The sequence below is a fragment of the Geotrypetes seraphini genome, chromosome 11 (genome assembly GCF_902459505.1).
Source record: "Geotrypetes seraphini chromosome 11, aGeoSer1.1, whole genome shotgun sequence".
In the NCBI taxonomy this organism is placed as follows: Eukaryota; Metazoa; Chordata; class Amphibia; order Gymnophiona; family Dermophiidae; genus Geotrypetes; species Geotrypetes seraphini.
Window position 1 is genome coordinate 140,613,817 of NC_047094.1, and position 16,270 is coordinate 140,630,086.

The 16,270-nt window shown below is 43.1% G+C and overlaps 1 protein-coding gene across 1 annotated transcript; it reads right to left on the bottom strand.

Annotated features, from left to right (window-relative positions):
* Positions 1–3,665: 3,665 nt before the first annotated feature.
* On the bottom strand, positions 3,666–11,632 carry PXMP4 (peroxisomal membrane protein 4). The gene is made up of 4 exons (XM_033914981.1): positions 11,404–11,632; positions 10,576–10,638; positions 9,916–10,114; positions 3,666–6,089 (listed from the first exon to the last, which is right to left on the bottom strand). Exons 1-4 carry the CDS (start codon positions 11,514–11,516, stop codon positions 5,826–5,828), a joined length of 639 nt encoding a protein of 212 aa, XP_033770872.1. The 5' UTR covers positions 11,517–11,632; the 3' UTR covers positions 3,666–5,825.
* Positions 11,633–16,270: the final 4,638 nt, after the last annotated feature.

A 16,270-nucleotide genomic window follows, 5' to 3' on the forward strand; every position in this document is an offset into this window, starting at 1 on the left:
GCGTGGAGGCTCTTCAGGAAAGGCCGAGGACACGGTTGAGAACCGCTAAGTCGGGGCGGCCTCAGGGGTTCGAGCTTTCCGCAGTGAACGCTAGCGTGGAATGTTCCTGATTCGAATCTTGATACTCTTTGGGGTTCTAGAACCTTTTGTCACTTTGGGATTCCGGAATCTGGCTATTCCTTGGGATTCTGTTTGGAATGTAACATAGTAACATAGTAGATGACAGCAGATAAAGACCCGAATGGTCCATCCAGTCTGCCCAACCTGATTCAATTTAAATTTATTTATTTATTTATTTATTTTGTAATTTTATTTTTATTTTTTTTAATTTTTCTTCTTAGCTATTTCTGGGCGAGAATCCAAAGCTTTACCCGGTACTGTGCTTGGGTTCCAACTGCCGAAATCTCTGTTAAGACTTACTCCAGCCCATCTACACCCTCCCAGCCATTGAAGCCCTCCCCTGCCCATCCTCCACCAAACGGCCATACACAGACACAGACCGTACAAGTCTGCCCAGTAACTGGCCTTAGTTCAATATTTAATATTATTTTCTGATTCTAGATCCTTTGTGTTCTAGATCCCACGCTTCTTTGAACTCAGTAACAGTTTTCCTCTCCACCACCTCTCTCGGGAGCGAATGTTGCTACTCCTTGGGTTTTGGCCAGTTACTAGTGACCTGGATTGGCCTCCGTGAGAACGGGCTACTGGGCTTGATGGACCATTGGCCTGACCCAGTAATGGAAGCAGTGCCTAGTCTAACTCAAGCTCATGCAGCATACTCCTTGTGAAAATCATATGGCCTTGATCTCCCACCCCTGGACTGTCCACTGCCTCTGAGGAATTCAGGTGCTCCCACAATTGGACCACCACTGAGGCATGAGGGAGGAATTTAAGAGGGGTCCCTACCCAGAGTTTCCAAGTTTTTTAGCTGCGGTCCTGGATATCTGCCAACTTCAATCAATCACATACTGCTCTGGGATGTACGATTAAAACCAGAACTGACCATAAAGTTTCCTCCTGGAACCTCTGCCAACACACACACCAGTCCATTCCCTCAAAGGCATTCACCTATATAACTCAAGGATCGTCTTTTTTTGGTCTGCCAGCAGGATTCAACTTGAGCCATACCTGCCAACATTTTGGGTGCCAAACACAACATAAATTGCCCCTCCTAGGATAAAATGAAGGCTCTTGGTCAAGCTTATGGGTGCTCAGCTCCTCCAGCTCCAAAGAGTTGGCATCTATGGTTTGGGCAACCCCGGAAAAGGAGACTGATTAAAACAAGCTGAGAGGAATTAAAGTATATGTCAAGGGTAGTACTGTTTGACAGAATAGCTACTGTACAAGCAATAGCTCTGCATACCACTTATCACATGGAAAAAGAGTTATAGCATGAGCAAAGATAATGCAGCTTCCATAGTATCTCTGATTATACATTTCAAACTTGGTCTCTCACACAAGCATAGATTGGAAACACACTAAGCAAATGGCAATGTGTGCTTCCTTGATAAGCTTTGTTGTCCCAGACAAGGTCATTGCAAGGCTGGGGTCATTTTGGGACTCAACATTTAAGACAAAGCTCTTATTTTTCAGCCTATGGGCAGTGAAACTGTCAGCACCTACCCGGACAAGTGCAACAATCATGACGCCAGCTGTGGAAACGTAAGACAACAAACATCTTTTAAGCTGAGGGGAGCAAACCAACCAATCTCCAGCCCCACCCTCACACTGTCTAGTTCCTGATACTAAGTTGGGCAAAATATCAATGGGCCACTCCATTCTGCTGCCTTTGGTTCAGTCACCCATCACTAACCATCTGGCCTGATGTTAATATCTCCATTGCAAAAAGTCAGGGACTGATAGATTACAAAGAAATGTATATTGATACAAGATCCTCAGTATGTGTCAAGTTAGGACCAAAACTGGTACTGAAAAGCCTGTAACCCGTTCTGAGCTCTTTTGGGAGGACGGGATAGAAAATTAATTAAATAAATAAATGTTAAAAACCTGCTGATGTTACAAGGAATCTATCAGTCTGAAAAAAAAATTCCATTGAATTTTGAATGTGAGAAATAGCTTCTAAGCCCCTTCTCACAGCTCCATTGCTGAGAAATATTTGGGTGGTATATGTCCCCTTGACTAAACTATTCTATCCAGGATTTTTTTTTTTTTTTTCCATTGCCTGCAAAAATTGACCCATGGACTTCAAGTATTAAAAGCCAATTCTGCCTTTTCTTACATTCTGTGGGACAGGCTCTTAAGTGATCATCCCACCCCTGAAAGATGGCCTGGCATTTGAGTTCAGGCACCATTTGAGAGCATGAATGTCTTGGTTCTATCCAATTACAACTTTCTGAAATCTAAGAGAGGCTTTGGCCTAGATTCTGTAAATGGTGCCAATAACATTTGGTGCTCAATGCTCTTTTATAAAGGGTGCATTATAGAATAGCTTTGAGGTAGAAACTGGTGTAAATCCCAGCAGGCTAGTTGGGTGAAGATCCCGCACGTATCTTTTGTGAGCAGTCCTGATTCAGCCACACCCCATTTTGAGTTGTGCTCAATCCTACTACTATTTTCATTTCTATAGCACTGAACATGCAATAGACAGTCCCTACTCAGAAGAGCTTACATTCTAATTTGGACAGGCAGGACATATAAGGGTTGGAGAGTTTTTGCATAGTTTTAACTATTACAATTATTGACCAGTGCACCCTTTTCTCTTTGATCCCTGCTTCTTCCAAATCACTCAATAACCCTACTGACTCAGTCAGAAAGAGATCTACTCTAGGACTGATTCCTCGGTGAAGTAGTTTAGCAGCAGTGGGCTGAGAACCAGAGAAATCAAGGATCAAAATTCTCTTTTCCCACTAACTCTCCTTATGACTTTGGGCTAGTCCAATTGACAGAAATACCATAGCCAGATTGGCACCCAAATCATTAGTGCCAATTCTTAGCACAATAATTGAATCATTAGAGCCCATTAACTAATTATTCTGGGCACCAGTCTAGGATCCATGCCCAGTTTGGGTTGACCTTTATAGAATCCTGGAGTTTGTACTCTTTATCAAGTCAGCGATGAAGTGTGCAGCAGAATTCAAATTCACTGGAATTTAGCAGGTGTGATTTCTGGAACAGGACTGAGAGCATTGGCTTATAGGTACAAAATAGTGTAATGCCATGACCGTTCTGAAGTAGATTAGATCAACACAGCTCTGAAACCTCTTAAAGTATTATGTTTATTGTTTTAACTGTTTTAAGGAGATATCTCCTGTTGCTTCCATGCTCATTGTACCAGCCATCTAGAGCTCTCTGATCCAGATACAATGCTGTTGGAGGCGACTACTTTCTTACCACTCAATTATATTAGAATGTTATTGTGTTTTGATGGTTTTTTTGTAATTGAAGCTTTTTTCTTTAAGGTAAGATGGTAGAAGAGAAACCTCCTCTAATGTCCTATAAACAGCTCTTTTGAGTGCACCTTAGGCCACAACAGGGCTATGCAGTCCAGGATGCTAGTATGGTTTTCATGGTATGACCATTCAGGTCTTCTTTGAATGCTATAGTCAACCCTGATTCTAGGGCAGGTGTGTCAAACGTGTGGCCTGCAGGGAAGTTCTATACAACCTGTCTTGTAGTTTGCATTATCATAATTTATAAACATTAAAAAGAATCATTAAAACCTTTATTCTGTTTATTTTTCAATTAGATTACAAAAACACACAATAGTATAACATATATATTATTAACAGTCTATTTCTACATCAGGGAAGACCAACTCTAGTCCTAGAGGCCTGCTAAAATTTCTTTATTATGATCAATCTTTTAGTCACTTTTGTCAAAAAGGATGCTCCAAGCAAGCTATCTCCAGGTGTATTAAAATCTGATGGGGAGATACTGAAAACTAACCTGTTTGTGTCCCTTGGCCACAACAGATAGGACTTTGGAAATTGTCTCTGAAACCACTTCTCAGTGCTAGGCCAAAGGTAAAGTGGCCAGGCTCTCCCTGTATGTTTGCCAGTGTGTCTGCCCTGCATGTGTAAGACCCTTCGTGGCACAATGAATGAGAGTTGACAGTCCTCTTTACGATCATAACCTTCGGCAAAAGAAAACCTCAGAGACTAGCATGGTGTAGCTTTGGATTCAAGTAATAAAATTTAATACAGCAGAGCTTTGGGCTCTTCTGATGCCATTATTAGAAGCTTAGCTCTCCCTGTGGACTGTGTCATACCAACATGAAAGCATTATAGAGTGAAGGTTCTCCTCTCTAGCAGCGTGCTTTTACTTTTCATGCCCTTGTGTGAGGGCACAGAGGATCTTAACCCAGTCAGTTTTCAGGATCCACATAAATATGCATCAGATAGATTTGCATACCAAGGAAGCTGTACAAGCCACTCTCGCTTGCTCATACATATTCTCTATGGAGATCCTGAAAACTCAAGTGGCTGGGAATGTCCTGAGGAATGGGTTAAACAGCACTGCTGTAGCATACCATCAGAGGCTCCAATGAGGATCAACACAGTCACATCTGATTTGCTTAGATTTACAAGGGAAGAGGGGATGAAGGAGGAGGAGCTTTCAAAAGCATAAAGCAGTAGTGTCTCTTTGGCCATGAACTATTTATCAGAAAAATAGTCTGTACCTTGGTTTCTTATTTAAATAGCAGCATGTGTGACGATAAGTGGTTGAAAGGATGTTCTGTTATCCTTATCCTAAAAACCAGCCATCTGAGTTAGCCATCCCTGATTCAAGTAGTGGCTTTAGTTTCAACTATCATTCCTCCAACATTTAAATCTAAATTATTTTACATTTGTACAGTAATTTAACAGAGTTAGTGCAGGAAATGATTGGCCTGAGTGAGGATACCTTGTTTTAAGAAAACTTTAAGATCACTATAGGCTAGGAAGAGAGACTGCTTCAGTGGTAAGCACCTCTTCAAATCACAAGTACTGCCACCTCTGAAGAAGAGTTCAGAGAAAACCAGGTCCAAGTGTACTCTGCATTGTTTCAAAAGAATACACAACACCCCCAGATAGCTACTTTGGAAATTCCGCATGCCCCTATTGTTGAAAGAATTAAAACGAGGTCATATACAATGAATCCATTTGGTCACACAGGATGCATGAACCAACCAATTCATGTGCGACGCCCTTTCAGACCCAGCCATAACTTTACGGGAACCACATGGGAGCGAGAGCAAGAATTCCAAAACTTACAAATAACTTCAACCAATCTAAGTTCACTGTTCATACTTTTCACAGGAATTTCTGAAAATTTGCATAGTACACTCCCCCCTCTATATTTGCAGGGTTTGGGGGCACAGCACCCTTGTGAATACTATGTATTCGCAAATAACTTTAGGGGCCCCTCAAACCTTAAGTCCTGCCCCATGGACCCCTCCACACCTTAGCTTAAAGCCCTGGTAGTCTAGCGATGAAACGGGTCAGGGGTGATCTTCCTACACATTTGCTCCATGAAAGCTGCAATCAAAAAATGGCTGCTGCGAATTCCTGCAGCAGTCTCTTGGCAGCCATTTATGATTGCAGCTTTCACAGGGCAGGAGCATAGGAACATTGCTCCTGATTTGCTTCACCACTAGACCACCAGGGCTTTAAGGTAAGGTGTGGAGGAGTCTGGGAGGCTCGAAAATAACTGAATTTGCAAATGTCAAAACCACGGACATGGAGGGAGACCTGCACACAAAGTACAGCTTTATATGTTAGAGTTCTTAGAAAAGAAAGATATAAACTAAATTATTCTGCCTTTAAGTACCTTTTATAAGATATTCCCCCCCCCCCCAACTAAATCTTCCTGGCCAGTGAAACTAGTTATTTTGTGGGTCTGCTCTTGTTATAGATAAGAAAATCGGAAATATCATGCCAGATATTGCTGTCATCATAGAGGTAAGTCATGGAGGACTGCAAAGAGGGCTGAAGAGTATGTCTGTGATACTCAAAGAGCCAGAGCACAATGCCCCACACCAGTGCAGCAAAGATGGGAAAAGGGTCATGCTTGGGCTCTGGGATGTATCCCTTCTCCACTGCCAATCGACACAAGCCAAACAGGATTCGAGAGAGCAGGTACATGTTTATCTGCAGGGAAAAGACAAGTGCACAAAGTATAAACACCAGCTGCAAATAGATCCCACATCAATGTCTTACTTTTAATATTGTTAATATGTAGATGTAACAGTCTAATACCCACTTTTCCAAAGACAAAAACTCGTAATGACATAGAACAAAAATAAATCTTAAAATAACCCACCTAGAATGTATAAATAATACCACTGTAAAATGCAGATAAAGAATAAAATAACACTATAAATAAGAAAATAAAATTTCTGAAATAGCCACAGAGAATAAGTAGGTAAAAAATAGAGTTTTGGTAGCAGAATCGTCATCATCATCTTTTAAATGGAAGATTAGATTTCTACCTTCAATAATCTTCTTTCTGTTAGTCCCTGTAGGATTCCATATGCTAGGTGTTCAATCGCAACCTGCAATCTGGGAATTGCAGAAATCCAACACTCTTCTGAGCACATGCTCCTCCCATAAGAATAGCCTTACTGGGTCAGACCAACAGTCCATCAAGCCCAGTAGCCCATCCTCACGGCCAAAAACCCAAGGAGTAGCAACATTCCATGCTACCGATCCAGAGCAAGCAGTGGTGGCTCCTCATGCCTCATCCGAAAGCCTTCCGGTTCAGGCACGGGACGTGTGTAGGAGATGCCGCAAGCGGCTTTGTGCACAGAAATTACTACTGCAGTGAGGAGGAGGGAGCCGGCCAGAAAGTAAACACCCGCTGGAGGGAGGGACTTAGTTGAGGCAGAGAATGGAGGGAGAGGGACATGTTGGGACTCGAGAAAGAGGGAGCACAAACTTCAGACAAATGATAGAAGAGGGGGGAGGGGGTATGAACCTGGGGCTTAGAATGAAGGGAAGGAGAGAGGGGAGCATGAGCCATAGAATGGAAGAATGGAGAGCGTGAGGGAAAGAGATGCTGAGGTGTGGGAGGGAATAGAAAGGGAGAATTGGGTGTCAGAGAGGGAAAGAGAGATGGTGCACATGAGGAGATGAAGAAAGGAGAATTGTTGGGCAGAGAGAGAATTATTGGACATGGTGGCAGGAGAGGAATGAGGTAGAGATGCATGGGGACGAGAGAGGTCAGACTACTGGAATGGGAAGGAGGGGAGGGAGAGAGAGAGATGCCAGACCATGGAATGGAAGGAGGGGAGGGATAGAGAGAGAGATGCCAGACCATGGAAGGGAAGGAGGGGAGAGAGAGAGCGATGCCAGACCATGGAATGGAAGGGAAGGAGGGATGCCAAACCACAGAAAGGAGAGAAGATGAGAGATGTTAGACTTAGGGAAGAGGGCGGGAAGGAGAGACAGAGATGCCAGACCATGGGAGAGGAGAGAGATTCCAGGCTCTGGGAAGGAGAGGAGAAAGATGCCATATCATATGAGAGGGAAGACAAAGTTGTCTGACCATAGAAGAGGGATGAGATGGTGCACAGGGATAGAAGGGAAGGGGAGACAGAGGGAGGAGATGGTGCACAGCAATGGGTGTGGCAGGGAAATGGGATAGGGGAGAAGAAAGATGGAGGAGATGGTATACAGATAGACGGGGAAGAGAAGACATGGAAAAGTAGATAGATTTTGAGAAGAAAGCAGACACTGTTCAGGAAGAAATGCATTTGTTTCTATTTCTCTGGGATTGTACTGCAAGTAGAGTCTTGCATCTTAGGGTTTTGTTTGTATATATATTAGTATTTTTAGTTTGTGGTCCCGTATTTGCAAAGGGGTTATCTGTGTTCTGATAGGAATGAATGTTGAGAAGCATACAGTGTGTTTTGTGTAGTTTAATTTTTTGGTTAACCATTATGTGCTGTTAATAAGATTATATACTTGAAGGGTATTAACGTAGAACATAATCTTTTCCAGAGAAAGGAAAATGGTAAAACCAGAGACATAATTTGAGGTTGAGTGGTGGTAGATTCAAAGGCAATGTTAGGAAATTCTATGTTACGGAGAGGGTGGTGGATGCCTGGAATGCGCTCCCGACAGAGGTGATGGAGAGGAAAACGGTGACGGAGTTCAAAAAAGTGTGGGATGAACACAGAGGATCTAGAATCAGAAAATAATATTAAAAATTGAACTAAGGCCAGTACTGGGCAGATTTGAACGGTCTGTGTCTGTATATGGCCATTTGGTGGAGGTTGGGCTGGGGAGGGCTTCAATGGCTGGAAGGGTGTGGATGGGCTGGAGTAGGTTTTAACGGAGATTTCGGCAGTAGGGACCCAAGCACAGTACCGGGTAGAGCTTTGGATTCTTGCCCAGAAAGCTAAGAAGAAAAAAATAGTGGATGCTGCTGATGGGCCGTTTAGCCTTTATCTGACATCGTGTTTTGTGCTTCTATCATCAGACCAGAAACATAAAATGCTGACAGAGAATGGTGGAGAGTGTGTGTTAAGGTAGAGAAAAGGGCAAATAGAAGAAACCAAGTTTGTAGTGACATCTACTTTTTGATCCACCAGCTGCTACTGGAGTTAATGATATATTATATACATTACATTAGTGACTTTTGTTCCGCCTTAACCTTGCAGTTCTAGGCAGATTACAGAAGGAGAAGCTGGACATCGCCAGGAAATTAACAATAATTGGAACTATTCATGGGGCCAAGCGTGAATAGATACGGCATTAGTCTGACTTGACTTATTTTCTGAATATACAGTAGTTAGCATACAAAATAATGGTTGAATACAGAAGCGGCCTGCGAGGTGTTGAGAGACATGAAGCTGTAATTTTATGAAGAGTGGTATAGTAGGAGCTACTGAAAGTTATACCAGAGCAGCACAGAATGGGAGAGGCAGAGCAAGTATATCCTTAAAGATAAATCACAGGAAATTCTACAATCAAACTTACATTAATCCCCATATTTTTCAAAGGGAAGGGAGAAGCTAGTGCTCATTTGATGCTGGCACATGGCCTTGTTCATAGCACCACTAAAGAATTGGCTGAAACACCTAAATCCTTGGATGGTAAGTCTGACAAAACAATCACTCAATGGGAGAAAACAAACTTTAAAATGGTGGACATCAGTATGAGCCCTTTATGAATAACAAGAACCTCTGGCTCAGGCAAAATCTCAGAGGTGACCAGCACCAGACATAAGTCTAAATGAGAATTGCCTCATACATCATATAGTCCATAGTGAAATTAATCACCTGTGATATATTTTATCATTCGCACTGTTTATTTTTCTTATTTTGTCAAGTATTGTACTGGGTCAGTCTTTAGGGAGTGTATGTTTTTTTGTATGCCTTTATTTCCCTTCTTCCTTGGTGTTAAGTCTGGTATTTCCATTGGGAGTGTGATTTTTTTCACCAGTGATTAATTTCACTATGGACTATATGATGTATGAGGCAATTCTCATTTAGACTTATGTCTGGTGCTGGTCACCTCTGAGATTTTGCCTGAGCCAGAGGTTCTCGTTATTCACGAAGGGCTCATACTGATGTCCACCATTTTAAAGTTTGTTTCCTCCCATTGAGTGATTGTTTTGTCAGACTTACCATCCAAGGATTTAGGTGTTTCAGCCAATTCTTTAGCGGTGCTTTTTCTAGGATAGTATTGGCTATCATTTAAAGGGTTCTTTCATTTTGCTTGTTCATAGCAGACATGCTTAATACAAACCACTATAACCAAGGGGGGGAGCAGCAGAGTTGGATTCTCGGTCTTCATGGAAATCCATGGACTGCTCAAATGAAATATGGGACTGTTCTGTCTTGCATACCTAAAAGGTTTCTTGTTCGGATTGTTTATTGTATTGTATCACTTGTTTTATTTTGTAAGCCTCTGTGACTACTGACATTCAGCATGATACCAAATATATAATAAACATGAACATGGTGAATACCTGACTGTTGATATGATTATTTTCTCCAAAGATCATCCATCCACCGACACAAGCTGCCAGAAACGAATGGGCTTGTAGTTGATGACCCTGGAGATATGTCTGCAGTGCAAGAAGCCCCTTGTAGGTGAACACAAAGCAAGCCAGGTTTCGGGAATGAGTGTAGGTAGCTTGGGCAATAGCCTTAAACTTTTCTCTTAAACTACAAGATGGAAAAATATATTATCAGTGAAGTTCTGTGAAACAGAATTAATTTCCTGTAAACAGACAGAGACCCCTTTTTCCTCTGTTTCATGATTCCCCTCTGACTGACATCTATGCTCACAAGGTTGCTGGAGCTTCTAAAGGCAAATAACTGCTACATAATATTATGCTGATGGCCAAAGCAACATAGTGATTGAGGCAGCTCCATTCTCATCTCCTCCCTCAGGGCTTTAGTTCTATAGCTCTGCAACTCATTCTCATGGGCAGCAACCCCCCTTTCACAGGATGCATGCCAATTTCCATGAGTTATATAAATGTGAGTTTAGATAGTATTCTTTAAAATCCTTATTGAAGGAAATTACCTAAAGTTTGAGAGGATTTGTAATCACAGCTCAGAATATCAGATTTTCTCTCACAATTTGTGTATTCTTACTACTGACCAACATTCACTTAGATTACCTGCTGCTTTTAAACAGGAATGTCATCACCAGGGCATGAGGGGCTCGGATTTTTGCTCCATATCTATGGAATGAAACAGTAAATAAATGAATAGTCCTCTAAAAATATTTGGGCTCCTTTAATGAAAGAATGCGCAGAGCATCTCTTTTGCTCGTCCTCAATGAGCACCCAGCCACATTAGCTCTCAGAATGCCTATGTGTTGTATTTCTGCATGGATGGAAACAGGGCCATCGCCCTGGGCCCCCATATTATAGGAGGCCCCAGGGAGATACCACCTACTGCTGCGTTTTCAGGGCCTCAGGTTGCAACACTAGCCTTGCATGGGGCAGGCATGTGGGATCTCTTAGGCTGTCAAAGTCCCTCCTCAAGGGCCGCAATCCAGTCGGGTTTTCAGGATTTCCCCAATGAATATGCATGAAATCTATTAGCATACAATGAAAGCAGTGCATGCAAATAGATCTCACTGCATATTCATTAGGGAAATCCCGAAAACCCGACTGAAGGGACTCTGACATCCCTGTCTTAGGGAGAGAAGGCAACAGTGGCTGGGCAGACTGGATTAGGGTTAAATAATGACACGTGGCCCTGCCTCCGTCCTCTCCTTCCCCGAGCTTATGTGTGAACACGACGTGATGACGTCAGACCTGTGACATCATCCCGTGGCGCCCATGCATGCCCGAAGCTAGAGTTACCATTTGGCCAGATTGAGACATCCGGGTTTTACTTCCATTGAAAGCAACGCAAGCAAACCCCGGATGTCTCGAGCCAAACTCCCTCGGTGGCACGAGCCCAGGTCAGCCCAGTCCGTTCCTGCCTTTGCCTCTTACACGGCTCCGTTGCGGAAGCCTTTCAGCACAGCCAGGGCGGCGCGGTAGCGGCGGCGGTTGAGCAGGGCGTTGACGGTATACAGCAGAGTGCGCAGCAGCCCCGGCGACCCCATCGTTCCGTCCCTTAGGGGGGACCCGTTTCAGCGACACACAACCTCCGGCTGGAAACAAGGACGCAGGCGGAAGGGGCCGGCCCCAATCGGCATCCGAGAAAGAAGGAGGACGCTGAGAGGCCGTCAGTGAGAGGACAGGGGAGGAACTGGCAGCAATATACGCACCAATCAGCGGGGCAGACGGCGCTGACCAAGCACCAATCGGCATCCGAGAAAGAGGCCGACCAACCAGAAAAGACAGGGGAGGAGCTGGCATCAACACGCGCACCAATCAGCGTCTCAAGGAAAGGGAGGCGGAGCAGACGGCACTGACCAACACCAATCGGCATCCGAGAAAGAGGCCGACCAACCAGAAAGGACAGGAGAGGAGCTGGCATCAACACGCGCACCAATCAGCGTCTCAAGGAAAGGGAGGCGGGGGAGGCCAGCCGACGAGAAACACCAGGGAGAGAGGGGAGGAGCTGGCAATAGGGCACCAATCACCATGTCAAGGAGCCTTAAAACCGGAACCAATCAGCATCTAATAAAAGAGGGCATGGAGGGGAGGAGCTGGAACTGACCGACCAATCACTATATTAAGGCCATTAAAGGTCTGGTTCTGGGCAGCTGCAGGTGGCTCTTTTGCTAAAGCTTAATATCTGCTAAGTTTGTCCTTTGTTGAAAAGCAGACTGAAACCCCACCTTTTTGATGTAGCTTTCAATCCTTAACCCTACTCCGGTGTATCTCAAACTGTGTGCCTCCTCTCTGGCCCTCTTCCCTTCTGACAGCCCCCCCTGGCGTCTGGAGGGCCTTCACACACACACACGGACATCGACATGATGATGTCACACATGCGGGTGATGACATCACGGTGATAACTGCGCATTTCCAGGTGCCTCGAGCCACAGCCACTACTTTTAGTGTGCCGCGGCTCGAGAAAGTTTGTGGGACACTGCCCTATTCCTCTGCCCTCCAACCCAGCCAGCTGATTAACCGTTCCCCTTAACTGTATCCATGACATCTTGTTTGTCTGTCTTGCCTGCTTAGATTGTAAGCTCTTTGGAGCAGGGACTGTTTTCTCACTCTGTGACTCTACAGCGCTGCGTGCGTCTGGTAGCGCTATAGTAGTAGTAGTAGTAGCTAACGGACATGAATGTGCACAAAATACTATAAAATAGGATGCACAGCATTTAGCACAAAAATGTCCATTAGCATGCACTAAGCTTTAGCAAAAGGACCCCTATTTGCAGCCACACAGGGTGCTAGAGATGCCGAGTTGCCAAGCTTGTGCCCTGTCCATCGGCTTTCCTTGACTACAGACATTGGGGGAGGGGAGCAGGAGCCTTTGGGGACTGTTCAGAAAAGAAATAAAAACACATCTATTCAAAAAATACTTCTCACCACTCTAAACATTCTAACCTCCTTATCATTAGTTCTAGACTATACCCTCGGAAATACCACCCCTATTGTAACGCCTAATCAAAACCTTAAACTAATCTTCTCTTCAAACTATATCTCCAACATATATAAAGAACCCAAATAAACAATCTCCATCAGCAACCAAAAAATTTCTTCCTTAAACGATGTATCACATATTAAGCTTAAAACCTATAAGCTATCACCATCTGTAACTTCTTCCATCAACACTATGTAACCATCTTCTGTAACCTGAACTGTGTTACTATTCTATACTGTAACCTGTAATATACTCACTTCCTTGTTATGCAATTCTACTGGAAATGTCCAGACATCTTCTAAATTGTAATCCGCCTAGAACCGCAAGGCACAGGTGGAATAGAAATCACTAATGTAATGTAATGCTTAGCCTTCCCAATCCCAATCAAGATCTTCCTTCCCAAATCGTCAGTCAAGATGATGGCTAAAGGGTATCCAGCAGCTTCCATCCTTCCACCCCAGGCCCCTGTCCTGCTGCTGATGGCTTTGCTGAATCAGGAACTGGACTAGACAGCACTCTGTGCTTTTAAAGGAAGGGAAAGAAATTGGGACTTATATGTCTCCTTTTGGTAGTTTTTACAACCATATTCAATACATACAGGTACTTCAAGCATTTTCTCTACCTGTCTTGGAGGGCTCACAATCTAATGTACCTGGAGCAGTGGAGGATTAGGTGACTTGCGCAGGGTTTGAACCCGCAACCTCAGGGTGCTGAGGTTAACTGTTGTCTCTGCTAGGAAGGAGGGGAGAAGAGGCATGAAATCTGTGGAAGGGGAGCAAAGTTGCTGGATGTGAGGAAAAATTTACTGGGAGGGTCAATATGGAAAACATAAAAAGAGACCCATTCACTATGATCTTATATGTGGTACTTTATCTTGTTAGCTTGTAGTCCTTGTTTGATTTTGTATTTCCTGGTTATATTTAACCAGCCAAATCTTTTTGTAATCCATGCAGCAGTCACAGAATATAAGCATGAACATAACAAACAAAAGTTTGTCCAGGGCACTATAAGTAGTTAAAATGGCCCTTGACAATTGGGAGAGAGTGGAGAAAAAATAGGGGGGAAAACCAGAAACTGGAAGATGCTTACCCTGAAGAAGAGGGCAAAAAAGGCAGGGATTAAACCCTATTAGGGAAGAGATAGAATGGGGATTCAAGCTAAGATAAAGGGGGTGGGTGAGCAAAGAAAGCTAGGGATGGTGAAACCTGAAGAATGATATGAGGATCAAACTTGAGGAGGGGGGTGGGTGAATTTGTCCAGGCCTACGATAGATGTGTCCAGGCCAGGGGTGGAGAACAAGGGCCATAATCCAGTCGGGTTTTCAGTGGAGGCAGTGCATGCAAATAGATCTCATGCATATTCATTGGGGAAATCCTGAAAACCTGACTGGATTGTGGCCCTCGTTCCCCTCCTCTGGTCCAGGCCCTTATGAAGGGAGAATTCAGCACAACAAAATTACAAATATATTATGCAGAATGTTTTAAACTTTTCCCATAGAATTGTATTTATTTATTTTTTTACCCTAATTCCCCAGTAGGAGATACTTATTTGTTTATTAAGATTTTTTAAACTGCCTTTATGAAGAAATTCACCCAAGGCGGTGTACAGCAAGAATCAGTTCAACATAGGCAAGAGACAATTAGAGCAGAAAACTTAAATAGTAATACACATTAAGGCTACTGACAATATCAACACATCATCATAGACAGAGTAGGGCAGGGGTGTCCAACCTTTTGGCTTCCCTGGGCTGCATTGGGCGAAAAAAATATTTCTGGGGCTGCGCAAACGCTGCAGCAAGACAGAGGAGGGAGCCGGCAAGACAGTAAACACCCAGGGGCAGCAGAGGAAAACACTGCATTGCCCTCAACCGGGGCCGCATGTGGCCTTCGGGCCACAGGTTGGACACCCCTGGAGTAGGGTGTTTCTTTGTCAATCTGACCTTCTAAAGGGTTCTTTTACTAAGCTGCAATAAACTCTAATCTATGCTTACCACAGCTTAAAAGGGTTTACTGCGAGATGCGCTCAGGTGTCCTGCAGCAATTCCCAATCCGTAGCTTTTATTCTTGCATGGAGGGGGTGTGTTTAGTGAATTTTTTAATGGTAATATTATAAGGTTAACCATCGGTATCATCATCCCCATACAGCTGGACAACCACTCCCGAACCCTCTACATATAAATGTGGAAAAAAAGGACCTCAGTACAACTATAATGAACCCATTACGAAGTTTTTGGTGAAGCCTCTTTTTGTTTGCTGGTTCAGTCATCCGTTCTGAGTATTTTAGATTACTGTAATATTGTATATCTAGGGGCTTACAAAAAAATACTAAAAAAACTTAGACTGATCCAGAACACTGCTGTTCGCCTCATTTTTGGATTAAAAAAATGGGAGCATATTTCTCCCTGCTATCAAAAACGTCACTGGTTGCCAGTAGAGTCCAGAGTTTTATTTAAGTTTTCCTGTATTTGTTACAAAGCAGTTTTTGGGATGCTACCAAAAAACTATCTTGCTTCTCGCTTTTTTTTTTTTTTTAACTATTCCAACAATGTATATGGCCATTTGGGGGAGGATGGGCTGGAGAGGGCTTCAGTGGCTGGGAGGGTTTAGATGGGCTGAAGTAGGTTTTAACAGAGATTTCAGCATTTGGAACCCAAGCACAGAGCTTTGGATTCTTGCCTAGAAATAGCTAAGAAGAAAAAATTTAAAAAATATTTAAATTGAATCAGGTTGGGCAGACTATATGGACCATTCGGGTCATTATCTGCCGTCACCTACAATGTTACTATGTTAGTACAGGTAGAACAAGTCTATTCAATTATCCTTCTATAAAATCCTGTCAATATAAGAAGTTATTTGACAGAATTCTTTCATTCCAGGCCGCTAAACTGAATACGTGGCTTGGAAAACCAGTACTAGAGGCTACTTCCTATTCCGATTTTAGAAAATCGTTAGACACGTCTGTTTGACATGATTATATCTTAGCTGTGTTACTGTCTAACTCATCTTTGTCTCTTAATAGATGTTTTCTAATTTTTAATTGATTAATTTTATGATGTCATCTTTTAACTTCATTGTATGTATTTTTCTTTTGTTGTGAACTGCTTTGAACCTTCTTTGGTATAGCAGTATACAAAAATAAATTATTATTACCATGATTTCTGATATGAGAAAGAAGCTAATCGTTTTTAATGGACAAGAAGGTAATAAGTAGAAACAAGATTCCATTTTTACTGGACTAAATGCATATTTTGATGAGCTTTGGAAGGTGACTTTGCTTCCGAAGTTCTATTTAGCACCTTTAAAAGTTGCAAAATCAAAT